This window comes from Eriocheir sinensis, chromosome 7 (assembly GCF_024679095.1).
Source record: "Eriocheir sinensis breed Jianghai 21 chromosome 7, ASM2467909v1, whole genome shotgun sequence".
NCBI lineage: Eukaryota > Metazoa > Arthropoda > Malacostraca > Decapoda > Varunidae > Eriocheir > Eriocheir sinensis.
This window is the reverse complement of record NC_066515.1, coordinates 17,121,525-17,144,623: the sequence shown is the minus strand read 5'-3', so window position 1 is coordinate 17,144,623 and position 23,099 is coordinate 17,121,525. Positions and strand designations below refer to the sequence as shown.

At 44.0% G+C, this 23,099-nt stretch overlaps 1 protein-coding gene across 13 annotated transcripts in view; it reads right to left on the bottom strand.

The window, feature by feature from the left end:
• LOC126993538 (protein abrupt-like) overlaps positions 1 to 23,099 on the bottom strand; it is a 69,719-nt gene that overhangs the window by 29,973 nt on the left and 16,647 nt on the right. For 4 of the 13 annotated variants that reach the window (XM_050852698.1, XM_050852700.1, XM_050852703.1 and 1 more), the window contains exons 5-8: positions 22,983 to 23,042; positions 17,209 to 17,250; positions 10,481 to 10,880; positions 9,593 to 9,740 (exon numbers count right to left, since the gene is read on the bottom strand). In XM_050852698.1, coding sequence (XP_050708655.1) covers positions 10,498 to 10,880; positions 17,209 to 17,250; positions 22,983 to 23,042 — 485 coding nt within the window. In that variant the 3' untranslated portion in view covers positions 9,593 to 9,740; positions 10,481 to 10,497. Of the gene's footprint in view, positions 1 to 876; positions 9,741 to 10,480; positions 10,881 to 17,208; positions 17,251 to 22,982; positions 23,043 to 23,099 lie in introns of those variants that run through there. The other 9 variants (XM_050852696.1, XM_050852719.1, XM_050852716.1 and 6 more) reach the window with 5 other exon arrangements.

The following is a 23,099-nucleotide window of genomic DNA, read 5'->3' as shown; positions in this document are numbered from 1 at the left end:
GTTTAGCAGAAGTGGGAGCCATGAAACAAGGGAATGAAGGTGAAGGGTGAAGACCTGGAATGAAAACTTGAAATGAAATGTTTACTGACGTTTACCAGAAGTAGCAGCCAAGAAACAAAGGCATGAAGGTGGAGAAAACCTGGAATGAAAATATTATAATGGGGAGTCTTGCAGGTCAATACTACCTCTGTACGTACCTGAAGACATTGCTTAACGAGTAGGTTGACGTAAAGGAGTAAAGTTATTGGTCAAAAAACATGAAAATGATAACTGAGGATGAATATAAGCACTTCTGGGCTTACTAAAAATGCATTGCTAGATGTTATGAAAGTAAACGATCTTTCCCTTTCCTCTGGAGGAAAGTCACACGTTTTGCAATAGAAGACTCACTGCTATAGCATAACCAAGACAGCACCACCATTCCCTCATACTCTATTCACCCTAACTTGACAAATAAGCCCTGCCTACGCCAACCCAAGAGCCACCAATACAATTCAATCTTTCAGAGCATCAACCAATCATACGCAGCCTTAATTAGCAAGAGGAAATAGCTTACTTGTGAATTGGTAAACATAAACTTACTGGTGAGAGAATTCCTGGTCAACATGGGAATACGACTTACTTATGTGATATTCAGTGGGGCTTATTCATGAAGTTAATATGAATAGAGTACTGAATCTTCCATTTCCAATTATTCAAGTCGACTACAGCACCCAAACACAACCCAATAGACCACAGAACCTAACCTAAGCCATCTCACGACCCAGGAAGAACCGTGACCTAACCAACACAGGACCTAAGAGAGCAACACAGCCAACCAGTAAGGAGGACACACCAACACGACCACCTGTCACAGAGGGAATAAAAGTCTCTGTGGTCACTGTGACATTGTTTATTGATGAGTTAAGAGGGCTCCCTGCAATGATTGGGGGCCTGAGTACACAGCAAGCATCTGTTGGGAAGGGACGGGAAGGGAAGGGAAGGGAAGGAATGGAGCACAAGGGGTGGATGTTGGAGGGAGGGGAAGGGAAGAGTTGTTCTGTTTTGAGGTAAAGATGAGGGATATTAAAAAGATGTAAAGGGTTTCTTGACGTGAGCAAACTGGGGTCAGGATGTGCTGGGCACTGACTGTATAGAATTCCTTCTTCGCAGGGTTTGTTTGGGTTGGGAGTGCGGCAGAATCTGACTTCTGCATCTCACGTTTGACGACTGAGTGTAAAAATGTCGACGTACATAAGAGGTGTATTTTGTGACCCTGTTTACTTGTCAAGAGGAAGACAAAATAATTTAGTGCTCAATTTAAGTGTGCATGAATCTCAAAAGTGTCCTGCAGGGTGTCTGAGGGCATGTAGTGAACGGAAGAGGGTGTTGGCATCTGAAGGAATTTTGATCAAGCGTTGAGCACCACTCCTATACAAGGTATTACATACGTGTGGGGGGCAGACCCGCCCACTGGAAGATGTCAAGAGTGGAAGCTGACGGCAAGACTGTTCGTCACCACTAAGGGGCCAGCCAGTGGCGTTTCACCACCACACGCTGGCCCGGACTCACTAACGGACACTCAACAAAATTAACAATTCTACAAAACTTAAAGAAAAAATTTATCACTTCAGATTTTGCTTATGAAATGAGGCCAAACACTGCACTTCATAAATATCATTGATTACTCCAAAACAAAAACAAAAACAAAAATGTATTTCTTTCCAGTCTGCTTGGAGCTGCTGAGCCTCAGCCAGCAGTCCAGCAGCCCAGAGGCCCTGCAGTGCGTCAACTTTACCTGGCAACACTGCAAGGCCGTGCATCATCGACAACGGTGCACTGAAAAACTTGCTTTAAAATTCCAACTCGTCATTGGAAAGCTATTCTATCCATTACCAATAAATGTTTTGAGTGATGACAAGTTCAGTCTTGCAGAAACAAAGTTTGGCACAGCCACACTAAGAAAATAGGAAGGTCATCTTGGTTCAGGTACAACACAAAGAGGGCATAAATCCTTGGCACGAATTCTTCCAAGCCTTCGGCTCAAGAAAGACACATTCACATTCATTAATAAATAAGAGTATCACATCAAAAATGTCTTTCACTACATTACTTCTCACAGTCCCCAGCCCGCCACCACCGAGCCGCCCGCAGGCACCACCTTTGGGCTGCCAAATGGTCAACACTGCTGCGCCCGGGGCGCCTGACTGCTGAGATTTAGTTACGGTGCTGCCTGTGGCGGGGGGGCTGCGGGGAGGGGGGGGCAGTACATCAGATGCTTGCAAAACTCGGGACACAGAAGACATATAACTAAATCTATTTGCACATAAAACATCCAATATCATTAAAACTAACATTATGACAAAAAATTTGTACATGCGTTAAGACAGATGCTGAAATCGACATTTAACAAAACAAATTAGCCAAAAATATTTTTGCTTACGATATTTGAACTAGAAATCACTTGGTCTGTCTCTAAAATAAGCCCTTATTGCCATGGTAACAAGGGGAAGGAGTTCAAACAAGTGCGGACGCAGGGGGCTGCGTCGCCAATATCCCTGAATAGTAGCACAGGCAATGAGATTGGTCTCCATTTGAACTTTCTTACTTTATGACCTTCCAATTCTAGTCCACCAAAAGCCTTTTCTGTCGAATGACCCACAATGCCGACATATCAGCATCCATCGCATTAAAAAAAATGAGGTCCAAATGTAGCAATTGCATGGAGCCAAGCTTGTAGCACAGTGTTAGGTCAGTTTGTACTCTGGATAGCCAGCTTTCATGGGCCTGACGAAGCAGGGTTCTATCCGTACGGGAGTCCGTGAGTTGAACAGCGCGATCTGATCCGCCGCTCTGGGCACACAAACCATAGACAGACACATGGGATAATAGAACTATCATAAAATAATTTGCTATAACTTAAAGGTAGAATTCGTATGTCACTCCCAATTTGTGAACTTAATAAGAAACTAAATAAAATAGACTTTCTGATAGAGAATGTTCATAAGCGCATATGAATGTCATGAACACACACACTGGACAACAGAACAGAGTCACGGAACCCTGCAGGGCTTCCACGCATCAAGAACACTCAAGACTTGGCCTTGGCGAATCAGCTGATGTTCAACGATCACGGACTCGTAACTTGGGTCTGTCTCCCTGCAACGAGCCTTCCGTACACAGATAAGAAATATGTCTTTATAAATATCAATAAACATAATTACAGTAATGATACATATCTGAGAAATATAGACTCTGAAAATAAAAAACCTGTACAGATGGGGCGGCGGGCAACGAGGGCCGGCCAGCGCAGCGCCGCAGCCCGGCGCATCTCCCTATTTACAGGAAAAATGAATAAAAAGGATTTCTATAAAACAAAGACAGGAGAACAGGGCATGATTGGGCCTCAACGCATCTGTCTGGCGCCGCTGCGGCCGCCGGCTGGCCCGCCCTCGTTATTGTTACCCCGCCGCCCCACTTTGGTAACCTGTATTAGGACCTGTAAAAATTTCCTGTGGCAATGTGGCACCTCCTCGGAGGCACTGATCCCTGGCTTGTGAGGTGAGTTTAGAGTATAGTGGCTGGGCAGGAGGGCCGCAAGGAGCCCCTGGGACTAACGTGAGGACTGACTGGGGGTGGGCTGTCGCGATTACTTTATGCATCGTCACAACGCTGCAACTCATCCAAGTAGCTTCATTCCCATCGTTTTTTTAAGTCAATATGATTTGCCGAGTCAAGCACCCATAAGTACCCTGGATTTGTCACTGGATATAAGAACGGTTGTACTCTTAGTTTAGACATAGGGTAAGGGTCATTAAATGAAACATATTTATAGTGGATCATATGAAAATACTAACTCAACATCCACTAGCATGCTATTATCTCGGGAAATTCATCTGACGAAGGCACTTGGACAACACCGTGCATGGCTGAGGCAGTCACTCATTCACCGGCCATCCCCCACGGAGAGAATCCCGCCCACCGTAGTCTGCGCCACCCTAACTACACAGCTGAGTCCTCCCCTACGCCCCACACACATAAGGTACACCACAATGCACTCCAACTAAACTAGCCCTAAAGAGAGACAGACAGAGAGAGAGAGAGAGAGAGAGTTTCTAAGCCTCACGAATCCCTCCTGCCCAGCTTGGGGTAATAACAACCTGATGAGCAACCTGATTGATTTGGTATGGGCTTTGATGAAGAATTTACTATCTGACTTATATCTATAATGGCCTACAGCTGCTCGGCCCTCCAGCAGCCGAGCAACTCCCCAGAACAAGAGCTCATGGAGAGTGGCAGCGACGGCTGGACAGGGCCGAGGCCGGGCCACACATACTGGTACGTTCATGATAAACGGAACATCCAGACTCCAGGCGGCTCCAGGCACTTCCTGAGTCTACGACAAGTCTCGTAACCCGCCAACTCTTGATAATTGTGCCAGGGTGAGGAGCTGCCTGGAGTCCACTTGCCCCCGTTTCATAGCTTGGCTAATCTCCTAAATTAAGCACAACTGTGTGGGGACTGGCAACAAGTGGAGGGCAAGCTAGCACTAGGAGTCACAACTAGCGGGATTAGGGTGAGTGTAACAGCTTGGGGCCTAAGTGTGACTGTGTTGCAGCGCTGGCACCCAAAACACCGGCCCCGTCACCACCGCCAGCACATGCCAACGAGCGTGACACGACACACCTTCCAGACCTGACGGTCGGAGCGTGTGTGTGCGTGTGTGGCCAGAGCTTCGTGTGCAGCGTTGCTCTACGAGTCCTTGATAACAGAGGCAATGAACACTTGAGTAATGTAACAGGTGCATAAACTCCTTGCAAAACATTCTTAAACATAATGCACTAAAATTTCTCCTCCTGTAGTGATTAGTAACCCAAAATGATATGTAACAGCCTGGATTATGGAAAGCATTGCACAATATTGTTTACCTCCACAAACAAGAACAAAGTTTTGATGCTTCAAAGAGACCTCCGGACGTGTTAACCTAAACCGTCGACCTAAAGTGCCAAGAACACCAGATGAACTTACAGGGAACAAAAACAATTCCAAAAATAAATATAACTCAAGTCTGCACTAAACAAGCAATAGAGCTGAATTATTCCGTTTATACATAAATCCTTACCATGTAGTCCGCCTTAAACCTTTATCGTAAGTACCAGACACCACACATAAGAATCTTTAACATTACACATACACTAGTCACAATGTACACAAATTGGCACAAAAAACTGGGTACACAACTGTACCCAAATTTTAATAAGTTACATATATGAAAAATAATGGGAAATCACAAAAATAGTTTCAAACTGAACACTTATTCTTCAGAAGTATCATATATGCTAGGATGGCAAGCATGACCATCTCTTCAAGCTCAGCCTCCCAGCGCAGCGCTCGCACTCCAGCGACGGCTGCTATTTAGCAGAGCAAGGCGGGCAGTCTTTGACACCCACTTGGCCTGCTAAACATAACCCTGTCTTATTTCAAAAGCGGTTCATAACCACTTACAGAACACTGAAAACCATCATATGAAAAGAACCTATACTATCACCTTCAATTTTCTACCACTATGGATCGTCCCATCCATCACCGGCTGGCCTGCGCTGGGCTGGGACACTCCCTCCCGCTGGTGCGGCGGGGAGTGCCGCGGCCCAGCGCAGGGCCAGCCCTGACATAACAAAACCTTTGCTAACATAAAGCACAAACGTCTGCTCAAAGAGGTAGTCACACTTGCTGATATGGAAACAAGAGACACAGTGAGGGTGAAGGGGGTTTGAGCAATGGGTAACACTGGGATAATGAGCGTCTCATGCAATATCGCTGTACAATCCTTGTCCTCACTGATTGTTCATCACATTATACCATTCCGGAGTAAACGAGAATGTTCTCCGAGTCAAGAGAGCTTATTGTCGGCACCTCCGCAGCGAACGTGATAACAAGACCCGATAGACCGGAGGTTAGTGCCATGCGCCGCCCCGCCGGGCCGCCGCCACCTCTGCCGCAGCTGGGGGCAGGGCAGCTGGGCCGGGCAGGGGGGCGCACCCTGTCATGGAAGTGCTCACTTAACTCTGCTCCTTCCCAATCTTCAAGTCATGTATAGAGCTTACTGTCATGATGCGTCCAAGCTACAGTGGGAGTCAGTGTATCAGAAGTACCTAGTTCACCTACTTATAATATTTAAGTCATATATATTTCAGATCCTGCTAAAGTATTGTTCCTATGAGTCCACCAAACAAACCACATCTAAGCCCAGACTCAGATGTTCTCCTCAAACAAAATCAAACAACCACACAACAAAAAGGTTACTTATGGTATACCAGCGACCTAAGTACGTTGTCGCGCGCCCCAAGAGGAACACTGGCGGCAAGAGTGGCTGGCTGGCACCGGCGGACACGAGGTAGTCAATCCCTTCAACCCTCCCTGTGGCGGTGAGGCGTCGTGCCCCGTCAGGTGTTCGTAAACCCGTATTCAGGCGTGAGTGTTCTCCGCTCACCCTGTACCTGAGGCTCTACACAGGCGGCAACCCTTCCAGGCAGGCTGACCCACTGATGCATCTCATGGCGGTGTGTGGCGTCCGCACCATGTGTGGAAATCCGCTTAAGTCTATTAAATTTACATAATAAATCTTTATCGAACCTGAGTGAAGAAAGACGCCTTAACAGAGGAAGAGGTAGCCAATCTATTGCTTTGAGACCCTCTGATAGCTTCCCAGCCTTAAGGGAACTATGAATTTGAAAGTCGTCCACAAGATTCATGCTCAACTGCTTTCATATAATTTGGCAACTTTGTAACAGCTAAACTATCTTCCCTTCTGGTTACAGACCCGTATGTGGCCAGGGCAAAGGGCAGCCTACCCGCCTCCTTTCATGCTGACCCCGCCTGGCCACTCTCCTTAAACCAGACAAGTTCCCTTAGCTTTCTGTCATCCCTGAACGTTCAAGCCGTGATTGTGCCGTAAGAAGATTTCCCAGCCATGAATGTTGAGCTGATGAGCCAAAGACTGAGCTGCATTGGCTCACTCACACACACCACTGCCATTACCACTCCCACCAGGCACTGCTCGGGAACACTCAGATGATATTAACAAATCAGTCAAAATAAAGGTTGATAATCATTGTTTCGACAATTCTTATATCAGTCTCAGCTGAGTGCTCCCTGCAGGCTGCTGTGAGTGGTAGGTGGAGGGTGTGTGTGAGCCACTGAGCTCAGCCCAGCAGCCCAGCCTGCCTTGGATTGCCTTCACGTCCCACTGTTGCCAACGCGAGTCAGCTTCTATTCCCAGCGCTTCCCATCATCGCCAACAAATGAGGCGCGGGAGCCGCCGGGGGTGCTCAGCAGGACTCCGCAGCTCATTGGCAGACAATAATAAATTCCGCGGCGCCTGCCATGGCCTCTCGGGCCCGCGGGTGTTCCTCGGAGGGGCGGCGAGTCACAACTGGGTTCGGTGTCGTCTGGTATCAACAAGAATTCAGAGGTAATATCGGTTGCTTCTTATAACTTTTCTCTTTCTTCTATATGATTTCTGAGGTAATGAAGGTTGCTTCCTAAATTAAAATAAATTCAATATTAAATAATCTTAAACAATTAAAATCCACCCGTTTACCAAAAAAGAGCAATTCGGCAAACAGCCACAGTAGCCCGTAGCTTTCATAGAAATTTATGCATGCACACACACACTCATAAATTACATCTAATATTTGAGGTTAACCTTACATCACCACCCACACACACACACTTACAAATCCCACACATACACACATACACACAGGCACACACACACACACAAGCATACACCACGCCTTTCTAACTAAGGGTTCTAAATGGTGAGTGAGTGTGCGGCAGAGTGATGCAAACTGAGTAAGTACACACGAGGTCCTGTGTGGAATCTGCATAAGCAATACTGTACCACTGAAGTGTGATTGTTAGATGAGTGTCCTCACTTTGCATAAGATAATTTTTTTCTTTCATAAATGTAATTCCTTCATACAGCAAATGTCACTAAGAAATCTGCATGGCTATGTTGAAAAATATTCTTTTATGTTACAAGCTCATGAGAATATTACACTCAGTGCTCACAGAACAGTACAGTCACCATTCAGCTGCAAGCTGAGACTATCCTGCAACCAGAACTGAGACAATGAAGTCTTGTGAGAATGATGTCTGAGTGAGTCTGCAAGGCTGTTTTTGCTCAGTCTTGTGACCATTTGCTGAGGGCTGACTGGCACACTAAAGAGTGTTCTGGCGCCACAATGGCTGGTGCAGCACAGGCGTGGCACCGTACACACCGAGGTCCTGACTGTGACCACTGAGGGTCTGCTGCCTAGGTCTGGGAAGGTTCTCGGCCAAGCCTGTGAAGGAGCAGAGTTGCCTGGCTGGACTGTTTGGGGAGCAACACTTGCGTCTTGGGGACAGCCCCTACCAACTCTAGTGATGCTTCTTGCTTTTTGAGGTATTTTCAGAACTTGACAAACAACAGCTACTGTCACGGCAAAATACACAAACATACTGCTTAGGTATTGTCGTAGCCTTTGGAAGACATAGAAGTTATGAATAAGTGGCACAGTATCTTTGCACTCGAGACAATGTGATTTGCTAAGCATTTGTACACTTTTGTTACTTGCATTTTCATAACTTTTGAAACACAGGTTTCTGGTCATCACATCATCTCAGACTTGCACCAACTGGAAGCGCAAGATCTTGATTGCCCAAAGATTTGGCAGAATGGCGGCGAGCGTTCCGTTCTCCGAGTTCATAAAGACTTTTTGGCACAAAATAGGTACAGAGAAAGTACTGTGATACTAAACATATTCCCAAGTGCATCGGGACTCTAGCGAACAGTTCTTGATAAATCTATATCTGAGAGAGTTCCTGTATTGCTTGCTTCCATCACACAAAAGACCGACAGCAGAGAGAAGAGCTAAGTATTCCTGCCAGCTTGTCAATTACCATATGCAAGTGGTAAAGATCCACAACACTCTCACACAGACACACGGGAAAGAGACATCACCATCCATCCACTCACCAGTGAACCAACACATTACCAATACTCAAGTGGGCCCTTGTTCCTTGTATGCCGTCCAAGGCTGGGACATTAAGTAGTGACATAGTCAGTCTAACTCTAGGCCTATATTGTAAATGTTGAGCACTTATGTTATTACTTGATGCCTGAGAATGAAAACTGAGGGCTTGGCAAAGACTGTTAGCTCTTAGGAGCTGCATATCTGTGTAGAATATGGTCAGCCTCTTTGGGGGAACAAGTACCAGGTTAGCCACTTTGTAACCTTACATAACATTACTTCTACTACACATAATTCTCTACTCTGGGAGAGTGAAACAGTATATAATAAAAGGCTCTGCATGGCTAACCTGAATACACTTATTGATATGTTTCAGCAGCCCGGGAGGCAGCAGGGCCTGACTCCTGCTGCCCAGCGCCTGCCGGTGCGGGCACCGCCACTACTCGGACGTGGCGTCCTTGGCTCCCTGATCGTTCTCGTCATTGACATACTTCTCCATGGCGTAGTTGCGGTTTCGCTTTAGAGGTGCCCCGTGGTGGGTCACCTGGTGGCGGCGCAGGTACCACTTGTTTTTGCACTTTTTGTGGCACAAGTCACACTCTACCCCCTCACCCTTGGTGTGAATATTGATAATGTGCTGTTTCAGATTGAATTTGTTGCTGAAGACGCGGTTACATATGGGACAGATGCCTGGCTGCCGGCTATTCCAAAGCTTGGGAACGCATGCCCGCACCAGATATTCAGCGTCTGCAAGGGAAGAAGAAATGTCCTCTCAGTATGGCTGTCTCTGGGGTTATCATCCCAGTCCACTTAGCTTACTTAGGGAATTACAGCTAGATGGGTTCTTTGACCAAGGGAACCACAGGTGGACAAATGGATTTCTTTGTTTAGCTTAAGCAAACAGGCTTTGTCCCAGCCAATACTCCATGCTTATGCTCATTCCTTACCATTACACTTGATCTAAATATTGCATTAAGTCTCCTGAAATTTATATTAATTAATTTAACCAATCAAGCATGTCTTTAATTAATCCAATTATATCTAGTTACCAGTTAATAAGGAGTAAGGAGGCTACTCTACCTTCCAAAGTAGTGGTAGAGCCTTGAAGAGAATGAGGAGGAGGAGGAGGAGGAGCAGGAAAGAAGGAGGGAAAGAGGAGGAGCTAAGGACTACTGAGGTCTACTGGACAGGGTCATGCTGAGCGAGGCAAGAGTTTGGGGTCATGCTGCTTGTTACTGGGGGCGCGGGGAGCCTGGCACCTGAGGACCGTCTGTTACAAGCTACACCTGAGAGCCGGGTGTTACAAGCATAGGGAGCAATTATTCTGTTCAGGATCCCAACCCAGAGTCCATGTCCACCTGTTGCCGTGCTCAAGGTTAGCCATAGAAACAATCAACTGACAGGACATTTTTCCACTACTAGACAGCTGCCGCGGCTCAGTGGACAGCCACGCGCTACCCTGCCAACACTCCAGAAGCAGGACATACTAGTGGACTCGGAGGATTCAGCACATGCGGTCCATTTGTTTCTTAGTGAAGACCTCTTGGGGCTGGGAGGAGTCCACCTGGTGGGGAGTAGGAGTGAGTGGCAAGGCCAGGTCCTTGGGGAGGTCACTGGCCGGCAGCTGGCTGGCCAAGGCCTTGCCGGCTTTGGGCTCGGCCGGGCCCTTGGAGCGGCGCAGGGGGGCCCCGTGGGCGGTCACGTGATGCTTGCGCAAGTACCACTTGTTCTTGACCACCTTGTGGCACAACTCACACTCAATCCCCTCCCCTACAGTGTGCACGTTCACAATGTGTTGTTTCAGGTTAAACGAGTTACTGAATGTTTTCCAGCAAAACGGACAGAGGCGGGGTTGCATGCAGCGCCACCTTTGGCGAGCGGGGGCATCTGGAACAGAGCAAAACATGGCATTAACCTGGGCGCTTAGAGTGCTGTTGCCAAATGCCCCCACTCAGCCAAGTGCTCACTGCTCGTTCTGAGATCACTTCAATGCTCTTCAGACTTGCTTCAGCTTACTGTGGCTCATCTTAAGGTATGAAGCATTTAGAACACATGAGTTATTTTCTTGAGTTGTGAAACTGTTGTGTTTGAAGAATACCTTTAACAGACATGTATGCATCAGGTGATACGTGTCAGGTCAATACACAGGGCTAGATAAAAATGTGTGTGTGCATGCTGCATGAGTGTCTCCTGCAAGGTGTGAAGCAGACTCATCACTGATCACTGACAGTACAATCAAGACAACTTGGTCCTTCACAAAAAGGATTGAGAGAAATGAAGAGATGCTACTTCTCAAAACAGACTTTACTGCATAAGCAGAGTGATCAGAAAGGAACAGAATGATCAGCTAAATCATTACATGAGGCTACAGTTAACTCAAGGAGCTTATGCAATTCAGTCAAGTATAACAATGAAAAATGTTTATTCCTATTTCAACATCTACAAGAAGTATCAACATGTACCTACATACTGTTACAGTTGAGGCGAGTGTCTACACATGCAAGACCTTAAATAAATATTCTTACACAGTACAATTGGCCTTAATGCTACACCTTCTTTCATGGTAAATTCACCATTTTGCCCATTAACCAATATTGTGTTTGTTGTACAAGCTGTGACTCAAACCATGATGCCTTCCATGCCAAATGACTCAGGGGCAGCAGAGAGGACAAGGCTGCACGTGGCCAGGTGAACTGTTGTGCTAAGACACACCACAGTCCTATGAAACTCTCCCTGGCAATGCAATGACAACAACAAGACCCAAGACAAACACCTCAACTACAACCACCGCCACAACCACCAACACAATCATCAAGAACAACCGATCAACTGACTCGATTCCAACAGCTGCATCGTATCACCTGACATCCACTGCTAACTTCTCTAGGGAAAAAAACAGGACCCCATCCTGCTTTGGCAAAGGTTCTATTTTGATCTCCACCTGATTCTCTGCCCAGGAGAAGGTTTTAGTTTCATCTTTCCACCTGATTCTCTGCCTCATGTTAGTGTACTCCATCCTGTTCTGGCAAAGTTCTGATTTCCTCTCTCCACCTGGTTCTCTGCCTTGGCAAAAGTTCTAATTTCATCTCTCCACCCACTTCTCAGTTCTGGCAAAGGTTCTAATTTCATTTCTCCACCTGGTTCTCTGCTCAGGCAAAGGTTCCAGTTTCACCTCTTCACCTGGTTTTGTGTCTGATCTGACTTATACAGTTCCTGAATTGCCATTTCATCTCTCCACCTGGTTCTCTGTCTGACCTGACTTGTACCATCGCTGGGTTGTCACTGTTATTTAGTTGTCAATCTGTTACCAAGTCCACCACCAGGAGCTAAGCCTTCTGATGGTGTTTGCAGTTTAGGAACACTGTTTACACCATGATATCTCAAGAAGACTAGAGATAGGGAGCTTGAGGTATATGTCAAGCCTTCCACATAAATATTTCCATGAGATACCTATATAGTTGGTTGGCTTTATCCCTGAGGTAGTAAATAAGGTATGAGAGGTTTATTGTACGATTTAGTGAGGACAGAAAGCAAAGGCCACTGATAAGACTCGATAAAAGCGTTCATGTGAAAAAATAAAATAAATAAAAACTAAGGACATCTGTTACCACTGCATGAATGGGTAAATTTTCCAGACCTCCCCGAAAGCAAGGCCAGTGATAAGGTTCATTGATAATGGCACAGAGGCAAAAAGAGAAGAGGAAAAAGTAGATTTATAAATAAGCAAGGAAGATCTTTGTCTCTGTGGCTTTTTTTCCAGTTCCGGACTTTGTATTGTATAGATTTCATGACTTCTCCAGTGATGGATAATTGGAGAAAAAAGATGAGAAATGGATGAATGAAAGGAAGAAAGAGTGGATATAAATAAAAGATGAATAGAGAATGAAAGGAAGAAAGTGAATAAAAAAAAGAAAGATAAAAGACAAATGAGAGTAAGAGTGGATATAAAAAAAAGATGAATAGAGAATGAAAGCGAATAAAAAAGATGGATAAAAGAAGAATGAAAGTAAGAGTGGATATAAAAAAAAGATGAATAGAGAATGAATGAATGGAAGAAAGTGAATAAAAAAGACGGATATGAAAAAAAAAAGATATATAAAGGGTGAATGAAAGGAAGAAAGAGTGGACATAAAAAGATAAACAGGGAATGAAAGGAAGGAAGAATGACTGGCTATGAAGGTATTTTGTGGCTTCCCAGAAAACAAGGACAGTGATAAGGCCCTCCCTGATAACATGCAACCCTCATGACTGCCCACCTAATGCATTTTTTGGTGTGTGTGTGTGTGTATTTACCTAGTTATATTTACCTAGTTGTAATTTTACAGGGCCTGGGCTTACGCTCGTGTGGTCCCGTCTCCGTATCTATAATTATCCAACTTTTCCTTGAAACTTTGCACACTCTTCGCCGATACTATTTCTTCACTTAATCTGTTCCAAACCTCTATATTTCTTTGTGTGTGTGTGTGTGTGTGTGTGTGTGTGTGTATTTACCTAGATGTGAAATACAGGAAAAGAGCCGTACTATGCTCGTGCTGTCCCGTCTCCATAACGCTTATTATCCAGTTTGGCTTTAAATTCATGAATCGTTTTTGCACACAGTCTCCTCGTCAAGTCCATTCCATGTTGTTATTCTTCTGTATGGAAAACTGTATTTCTTGATGTCTCTCCTACAGTTGCTCTTCTTTAATTTCTTACCATTGCCTCTTGTCACACTTCTGTCACGTACCACTTGGTGTGTGTGTGTGTGTGTGTGTGTGTGTGTGTGTGTGTGTGTGTGTCAGAGAGGGATTATTCAGTATTCAGGTTTAATTGTATTCATATTCAAATAATTGACGTCAGAAATTGAAGTATCCCCATCTGTACTTGACTATTTAAAGCATTCGCATTTGTTGAAAGATAAGTTTAAGATCAGAAATACTTATCCACATGACTAGTATAATATGAGTATGAACGCCAGGAGGTACTACAATATGCTATGAAGTGTAGTATATGTTCTCAGCCCACAATGATTCCTCCAATAGCATTTCCACATTGTAACAAGGTCAAGCGAGAAACACCCAACAGCAAGAACTAGATGACAGGGACAGTGACGGCAACCACAGACAAAGACACTTGAGGGGAGATATGAGGTGTGACTTGAGTATGATTGAGTTTTTTTTTTGATTTTTTAATTTTTTTTACAGCAGAGGAGTCAGTTGAAGGGCATAAAAAAAGGAAACAAATGTGAAAAAAAAGCCCGCATCTCCGCTCCTAAAAAGAGTTAAAGGAGTGGCCGAAAGATACAATAACAACAGTCAATACAGTGCAACAGAGAAAAGTTTCCAATGTATGACTGCAGAGGAAAATGAGGACACTAGTTTGAGCTGATTAAAGCTACGGTCACACTTGCTATTGTTAACGCTAGCCTGGCTTTTGTTTTCGCTGGCTTGCCAGCGATACGCGCGGCAGTCTGGTCACACCACATGCAGAGTCCGCTAGCTAGCTAGCGGATCATATAACAACACTAGCCGCAATGGAGGAAGCACTTCTTGGATTCGCTCTGTCCACAGTTACTCTTTCCACTTGTTTTGTAGCCAGTGAGGACTTAAAGAAGAAAAGAAAAGTGAAACGAAAGTGGATAAGACCATGGCTGGCAAGTGTGTTGGCTCTTGCTCCTGCTCCTGCTGTACATGTGACCCGTTGGAAAGTCACCGAGGTCAAATGAGAACTGAATATTATATTTCCATTAAAGAAAAAAAAATACATTTAGAAATTTTCTTGTATTGTCGTCTAGCTTTTTTAATACGCATTTAAAGTACCTCCCAAAAAAGAAATGGAATATTTTTTGATTGCATGTATGCTGAATAAATGATAGTTTTTTATTCCCTTCCATTCGGCTACTGCTATCGCTAGCAATACGGCCAGTGAAAACGGTCCATATCGATAGCTCAAAGCAGCCGGTATCAATAGCTTGTGCAGCGCAAATGGTTGGCTGATCAAGCCATACCACTGGATCCAGCGATATCAGTAGCTGGTGTGACCGCACCTTAAGAGGCCATGAGATCAATAGAGAAGATCTTCCAATGTATGACAACAGAATACAATGACAAAGTTGAAAAAGCACCGGCGTAAAATAAAATGTCCAGAAATTCAGCTGTCTATAGTGAATTGTAGATGAATTGTAGATAGATAAATAAAGAATGAATGAAAGGAAGAAAGAGTGTATATAAAAAAAAGATAGAGAATGAATGAAAAAAGTGGATATAAAAAAAAGATAGAGAATGAATGAAAGGAAGAAAGTGGATAATAAATGAATGAAACGACATAATCCAGAGGTGGTTCAGGCAAGGATTATTCACGAGTTTAAGGAAGAATTTGAAGCAGGATAATATATGCACGACTTTAATCCCGTATACTAAAACCAAGTAATGTGACGTAACGAACAAGGCTTCCAAAAACTAACTCCCTTCTACTCCTTCAACAGTGTCATGGGGGAGTCACCAACGTCCATCCTCAAACAACATAGAATGACCGAATCTGTTCCTGTTTTCCTTGGTGCTGGCCCTCTACTGCCTTTCTTTCCCTTCTTCCTTCAATGCTAGAAGATGACATATATGACACTGATACTCTACTCAGTTTCTCTTCATTCTGGGTGTATTTAAAAGTAGGTAGTTAATCCTTTATTTTTCCCTTTCCCAATGAGATGGAGAGCGGTAGCTGAGGTAGAAAGAAATAAGAGATAAGAACATAACTACTTATTTATCCAATGTAACTGATAAGACTGACAGAAAAATTACCTAACCTGATCTACTAAATGGAAATATAATGAATAACCTAACTACCCGCCTCTCCAATTAACTGATAGACAGATACATAGAAAGACTAGCTTATCTTACCTATCCACCCTCCACAGATAATACAGGCAAGAATAAGAGTAAGAACCTAGACTAGAAAATAAATATTGATAAGAACCGAACTCCCCACCCATCCCATGTACCTGATAAAAGGATAGATAGATAGATAAACAACTCTGCCTTACCTGACCACACTTCTCCAGCCCAGATAGAAAATCTTACTCTCTGTCCATCACAAACACATAACCTAACCTAACCTATCTTGTAGCCAGCAAAGATGTGTAAGAGTGAATGTAAGAAGGTAGGAAAGACAAGAAAACTTAATAACTGATAAAAAGGTGAGGGATAAACATACACAACCTAACCCAACTTATCCATCTCTAATACCCATGAAGAAAATGTAAAAACAGAGCATGTAACTTAGCGCACTGTTGCAGAATGTGACAACAACCTAACCTGACCAAACCAAACCTGACCTAACCTAATCTGACCTAACCTAACCTAATCTGACCTAACCTAACCTAACCTAACCTAATCTGACCTAGCCTAACCTAACCTAATCTGACCTAACCTAACCTAACCTGACCTAACCTAACCTAATCTGACCTAACCTAACCTGACCTAGCCTAGCCTAACCTAACCTAATCTGACCTAACCTAACCTAACCTAACCTAACCCAACCTGACCTAACCTAACCAAATCTGATCTAACCTAACCTAATCTGACCTAACCTAACCTGACCTGACCTAACCTAATCCAACCTGACCTGACCTAACCTAACCTAACCTGACCTAACCTAACCTAAAAGACCTGTTCTGTCGCAGCCCATAAGTGTAAGGTTGTAAGGAGCAGGAGAATGAAAAAGACAAGAAAACAACGTAACTTAACATGCAGAATGAGAGACGGAAAGAACCTATCCTAACCTCCTCTGACTTGTCCTTCTGTCACAGCCCTTAAGGATATGTAAGAGGGTGAGGAGGAGGAGGAGGGAAAAGATAAAAAAAAGAAAAAAAGTAACAATCCATGATGCAGAATGAGACACAGAAACAACCTAACTTTTTTTTTTTTCACAACAAAGGAGACAGCTCAAGGGCACAAAAAAAAAAGGAAACAATAATAAAAAAAAAGCCCGCTGCTCGCAAAAAGAATCCAAAGAGGTGGCCGAAAGAGACCTGACCTCACCTAACCTAACTTGTCCATCTGTCATAACCAGTAAGAATGTGTAAGAATGTAAAGGGCAGGAGAAAAGACAGGAAAACAATGAAACTCAACACGCAGAATAAGACAACCTAACCTAACCTGACCTGCCCTGCCCTGTTCACCCGTCGCATCAGCAGGGTAGGGTGTGTAATATGTACGTAAGAAGGCGAAGCAACACTCACCCAGTCCTGCGTAGGCTTCCCCCAGCCCGCCATTACGTGGTTCTGCACGGATAAGATGAGGAACCACGAGATCAGCAAAGCATCCACATAAACATCCCTTTCCCACGGACCTTAACTCTTACAGTGGCTGAGAAAGTGACTCTTGGGGGAGGTTTGTACTGACTGACTTGACTGAGACATCCCTTGCATCTAGTGTTTATAAGTGACTGAATCAAAGCAATGAGGGATTAGTTTTCTTTGGGGTAGTTTTATATGACTGACTTGAATATTCCTTTCCATTCTTTAGCTCATAAATGACTGAATGAAAACAGTAACTGAATACAAAACAAGATCTATTTTTCTAAGGAGAATTTTTTTACTTGACTCAAAACTGAAAATAAATGGTCTGCATAGCACCAATATTTGAATGGTAAACCTTCCCATTAAATTTTGTGGATTAATTTACATCTTAGAATCAACAATTTCTATGGCATACATCTACAAGGGGTTTAATTTTAACACAAACTCTCTGATCCCTGAAAATATATAATAATGTATAACCATATCAGGTGGAATGCTTTTTGGCCACCATAAAATGGCTTGTTTAAGGCCAGGCACTTCCAAGCCATTATTTCTCATGACTGATATTTTGGGGAGGGGAAAATAAACTAAGGTAATTTCTTCTTACTCTCCTTCCATTACTTTGTTTACAATGAAAGGTCAACACAGTCATGGTGGAACCAGAGCCATCTCTTGAATACTAACTTCTTTATCCCTTTCTTGAACTATCCGTAATTCTCTTGGTATCAGGTCTAGGATGCTCTCAATGGAACCAGAGCCATCACTTGAATACTAACTTCTTTATCCCTTTCTTGAACTATCCGTAATTCTCTTGGTATCAGGTCTAGGATGATCTCAATGGAACCAGAGCCATCTCTTGAATACTAACTTCTTTATCCCTTTCTTGAACTATCCATAATTCTCTTGGTATCAGGTCTAGGATGCTCTCAATGGAACCAGAGCCATCTCTTGAATATGAACTTTTTTATCCCTTTCTCTTCATGGTCTCCTTCAAGGTGGCTTACTAAGACTCTGAGGAAGCTGCCCTGAGCCTAAGGTGCTGAGAGATGCCCAAGCCACTGAGTGAGTGAGTGAATGAGAGAGATATGCTAACACAGTGGTCATATTGTGCTGAGGTGAGTGAGTGGAGGGTGAGTAAGCAGCTGCCCTAGCTTGTATGAGTCAGCTAATTGAGACACTGGCAACTAATGTGACAGACACTGGTTAGTAGTTATGTTAATGGACCTGAAAGTTTCAAATGGAGGTTAATGAGATTCAGGGATGGGTTGGGCAGATGTCAAGTAACAATGTATTAGATGTAATTAAATGTATTAGATCCTTATATCCTTGCATGTGTAGAGGAGAACACTAATGCTTTATGTCCCTCAAAACACAAATAGGAAATGACAATATGGAGTCCCAGATTTCAAGAGGACAAGAGAATAAATATCATTTTCACTTAAATACAAGGAAACGACAACATAGATTTTTTTAAACAGCAAGGCAGGCTGTAAAAAAAAAAAAAAAGAGAGCAACAAAAATGCCCACTATTCACTTCTCTGATAAAAGAACAAACAATGAGAGGCCAAAAGAGGGGTCAATTTTGGGTGGAGAGGTGTCTTGATACTCTCCTCTTGAAATATGGAGTCACAGTTCTCAGAGATGGTGAAAAAAAAAAAAAAAAAAAAAAAAAAAAAAAAAAAAATGGTCACAGTTCTCAGAGATGGTAAGGTCAGGCGTACAAGGATCTCCACTTTCTCCTGCTCCCACACCCCCCTTGTCTCTCTATCTGTGCCTGTTTGTCTGTCTCATCTGCCTTGACGTCTAGCTCTTGATGTTCCCTCAGAGGGTAGTAATGGTGCTCTCCCGTCCACACACTGTCCATCTATGTTCCTGTCTACAGTTCTCTCCCTCTTCCGTTGGTGTTCTAAGACCGTCCTCTATGTCAACTACCTGTCATCCATGCCAACAGAAATGGCCACCAGGAACGAACATATAATTCAACTGATGTGCAAACTTGCTGAAAGGAAATTGAAAGGAAACTGTAAAATCTTATCCTTGTTTTATCCGATATTTCTGTGATGTGTGAGTACAGCAACGAGTACATGCGTGTAATACCAGATGTCTCGTATGGAAAGTTTTGCAAGAGAAATCTCCAAGAAACTTCCAAATTCCATCATGTTTGCCATCAAAAGTATACATGACCTGTCCTCCCAACACAGTGGACTCAAGATACAATGTGTTTTGGGCACATTGTACATACCCTGTCAAGTGCATGATAATACTGGTATCTGCTTGATTCCACACACTAAGAGAAGCAGTTAATATTCCAATGATTCGCGGAGGCCATCGTGGGTCCTCTGTAGTCACGAGACACACCAGTTGTCACCACTCAGTAAAGCCGTGCCCTGATCCATGAAACCAAGATGTAGGAGTCACCCAAAGAAAGCTTGCCAGAGATCAATCAGCATCTTGAGCCAGGAAATAATTTAACATCACTGCCCAAAATGCACCTCGACAAGTGTTTCATCTCCTCGGTACTTTACGTGAGGAAGGAGAGATGGTCCTTTCTTTTGTTGCTGGGAGACATTCCATACGAGCCTTTGAAGAGTATCCGGATTATATTCTTAAACAGATCAGCGCCCAGAAAGCACACATATTTGACAGGGCTTTTGTAGGAGTTCTGGGCATTTCTAGGGGTAGTTTTATGACCCTGGTGGTAGTTTGACTTTTCTTCTATGCCATGAACCTAAAAGAAAACTCATTAGGACCTGATTAATCTCCTTTTTGGCCTTTGAAAATAATTGATGCGAGGGGTGGAAGTCTGACAATACTGACCTGCGTGTCTCGGGGTAATAGTCTCAAGGGCCCGTGACACAGATGAGCACCAAGGCTATAGCGTGTGCTCCCAGCTTTACCTTACCCTTTCAAGAGTATACGATCGATTACAGTGTGTCCAGAGCTAAGAGGACTTGGAAAACTTGGAATATAGCTGTTTATACCCATCACGACCTTCCCATTTACACAAGGGTCACACACACTGAACCAGACTTGTGTGTGGAAATAAAAACCCATATCATTAGTCATACCTTTTTCCTATAATTACCCAGCTTGTGTTATCTTTCCTGTAATTTCCTACCATATATTCTCTTCATATTCCCACCTTATGTACTCTCTCTTATTACTCTCTACCTTATATTCTCTCCCCTCTTACTTCCCATCCTTCATTACTTCACACCATATACCTTTTTTCCTATTGCTTCCCATTCTCTTCCCTGTTGCTCCCACCTTTCTCTTCTCTCTCCAGTAGTGACAGCATGCCCTTGGTCTCTTCCCCTTACTGAGACAAAGTAATAATGAGAACTAAGGGAATTTATACACACAGATTCTGGCTTGTGAAAATGACAGCTAAGGTAATAGACATAAGACAGTGTAACAATAGGTTCTGATCCCATATGTTAGCTTGTATGTGAAGGGAATCCAACCCCATCACTGTTTCTATTAGTTCCCTTCTCTTTATCCTCCACACTATCTTTCCAGCCCTGCATGTGTTCCGATCCCATGTGTTAGCTTGTGAAGGGAATCAAACCCCATCACTGTTCCTGTTAGTTATTCACTTCTCTTTATCCTCCACACAACCTTTTCAGCCCTGCATGTGTTCCGATCCCATGTGTTAGCTTGTGAAGGGAATCAAACCCCATCACTGTTCCTGTTAGTTCCCTTCTCTTTATCCTCAACACTACCTTTCCAGCCCTGCATGTGTTCCAATCCCATATGTTAACTTGTGAAGGGAATCAAACCCCATCACTGTTCCTGTTAGTTCCCTTCTCTTTATCCTCAACACCACCTTTTCAGCCCTGCATGTGTTCCGATCCCATATGTTAACTTGTGAAGGGAATCCAACCCCATCACTGTTTCTGTTAGTTCCCTTCTCTTTATCCTTCACACAACCTTTTCAGCCCTGCATGTGTTCCGATCCCATATGTTAACTTGTGAAGGGAATCCAACCCCATCACTGTTGCTGTTAGTTCCCTTCTCTTTATCCTTCACACAACCTTTTCAGCCCTGCATGTGTTCCGATCCCATATGTTAACTTGTGAAGGGAATCCAACCCCATCACTGTTTCTGTTTGTTCCCTTCTCTTTATCCTTCACACAACCTTTTCAGCCCTGCATGTGTTCCGATCCCATGTGTTAGCTTGTGAAGGGAATCCAGCCCCATCACTGTTTCTGTTTGTTCCCTTCTCTTTATCCTCAACACCACCTTTCCAGCCCTGCATGTGTTCCGATCCCATGTGTTAGCTTGTGAAGGGAATCCAGCCCCATCACTGTTTCTGTTAGTTCCCTTCTCTTTATCCTCAACACTACCTTTTCAGCCCTGCATGTGTTCCGATCCCATATGTTAGTTTGTGAAGGGAATCAAACCCCATCACTGTTTCTGTTAGTTCCCTTCTCTTTATCCTCCACACAACCTTTTCAGCCCTACATGTGTTCTGATCCCATATGTTAGCTTGTGAAGGGAATCAAACCCCATCACTGTTTCTGTTAGTTCCCTTCTCTTTATCCTCAACACCACCTTTTCAGCCCTGCATGTGTTCCAATCCCATATGTTAACTTGTGAGGGGAATCCAGCCCCATCACTATTTTTGTTATTTCCATCCCTTCACTCTTCAAGCATAAACGTAAGCTAGTTTGTACTATAGCAGGCCCCATCACTACAGGCATACATAAGCCCCATCATTTGTATCACCCATTCCCATCAGTCAACTCTTCATGGCACTCGCCCCATTACTTCACCCCTTCAAAATGTGCTCCATCCCTTCATGAGTCCCTTCTGTAACTCCTCCCGTCACTGCTCTTCCATTTTTTACCCCATCATTTTACCAAACTCTCCACTCTTCCTGAGATTCTTAATTCCCATCACTTTTACCTTAAGTGTACATGTTCCTCCCATCACTAAGTTTACATAGTTTACAGTTTACACCCATCACTGGTAATCTTCATAAATTTGCCCCATCATTGTGCATTTAGATTCCTTTGCTCCCATCGTCTTCCCCTTCCAAGTCTGTGTTCATCCCATCACTAAATTTCTATCATTTCTCATCACTGCAAATTTAGATCCCTTATTCCTATCATTTCACTCTTAGAAGTGTGTGCCCATCCCATCACTAACTTCCCATCAACCCTCCCCATTTGTTTCCCCTTCAAAGACTACCCTTCACCCATCACACAGATTCTTTATCCCATCACTGACTTCCCATCAGTTTCCCCTTCAAAGTTCACCCTTCACCCATCACACAGTTCCTTCATCCCATCACTGTTAATTCCCATCGATTCTCCCTTCCAACAGGACGAGCAGTTCCCTCAATTTCCCAGCAATCCTTCTCTTTAGTTCCCCTTTCAAAGCCTCCCTTAACCCATCACAAGCTGTACCCCAAAGCCACTCCACCCATGACAAGTTGTACCCCAAATAACCCTTCACCCACAACAAGATGTACCCCAAACCCACCTCACCCATGACAAGCTGTATCCAAAACCCCATTTCCCCCATGACAAGCTGTACCCCAAAAGACCCTTCACCCATTACCAGCTGTACCCAGAACAACCAATATCACAGCAACGACCCCAAAATGAATTCCGTTAAGGCACGACGCCCCCCATCCCTCCCACACACCCCACAGTATGCAGCACCCCAAACTGGCTGCATACAAGAACAAGGCGACATTCGTTACTTACCTTGAGAAGATTCATGTTGCTGACCTATAGACCCTGATGTTCCTGGACCCGCGTATAACCCTGGAACAAGACAGAGCCACGCGTTAGTTAGTTAGTTAGTCAGTTGTGTTTTTTTTT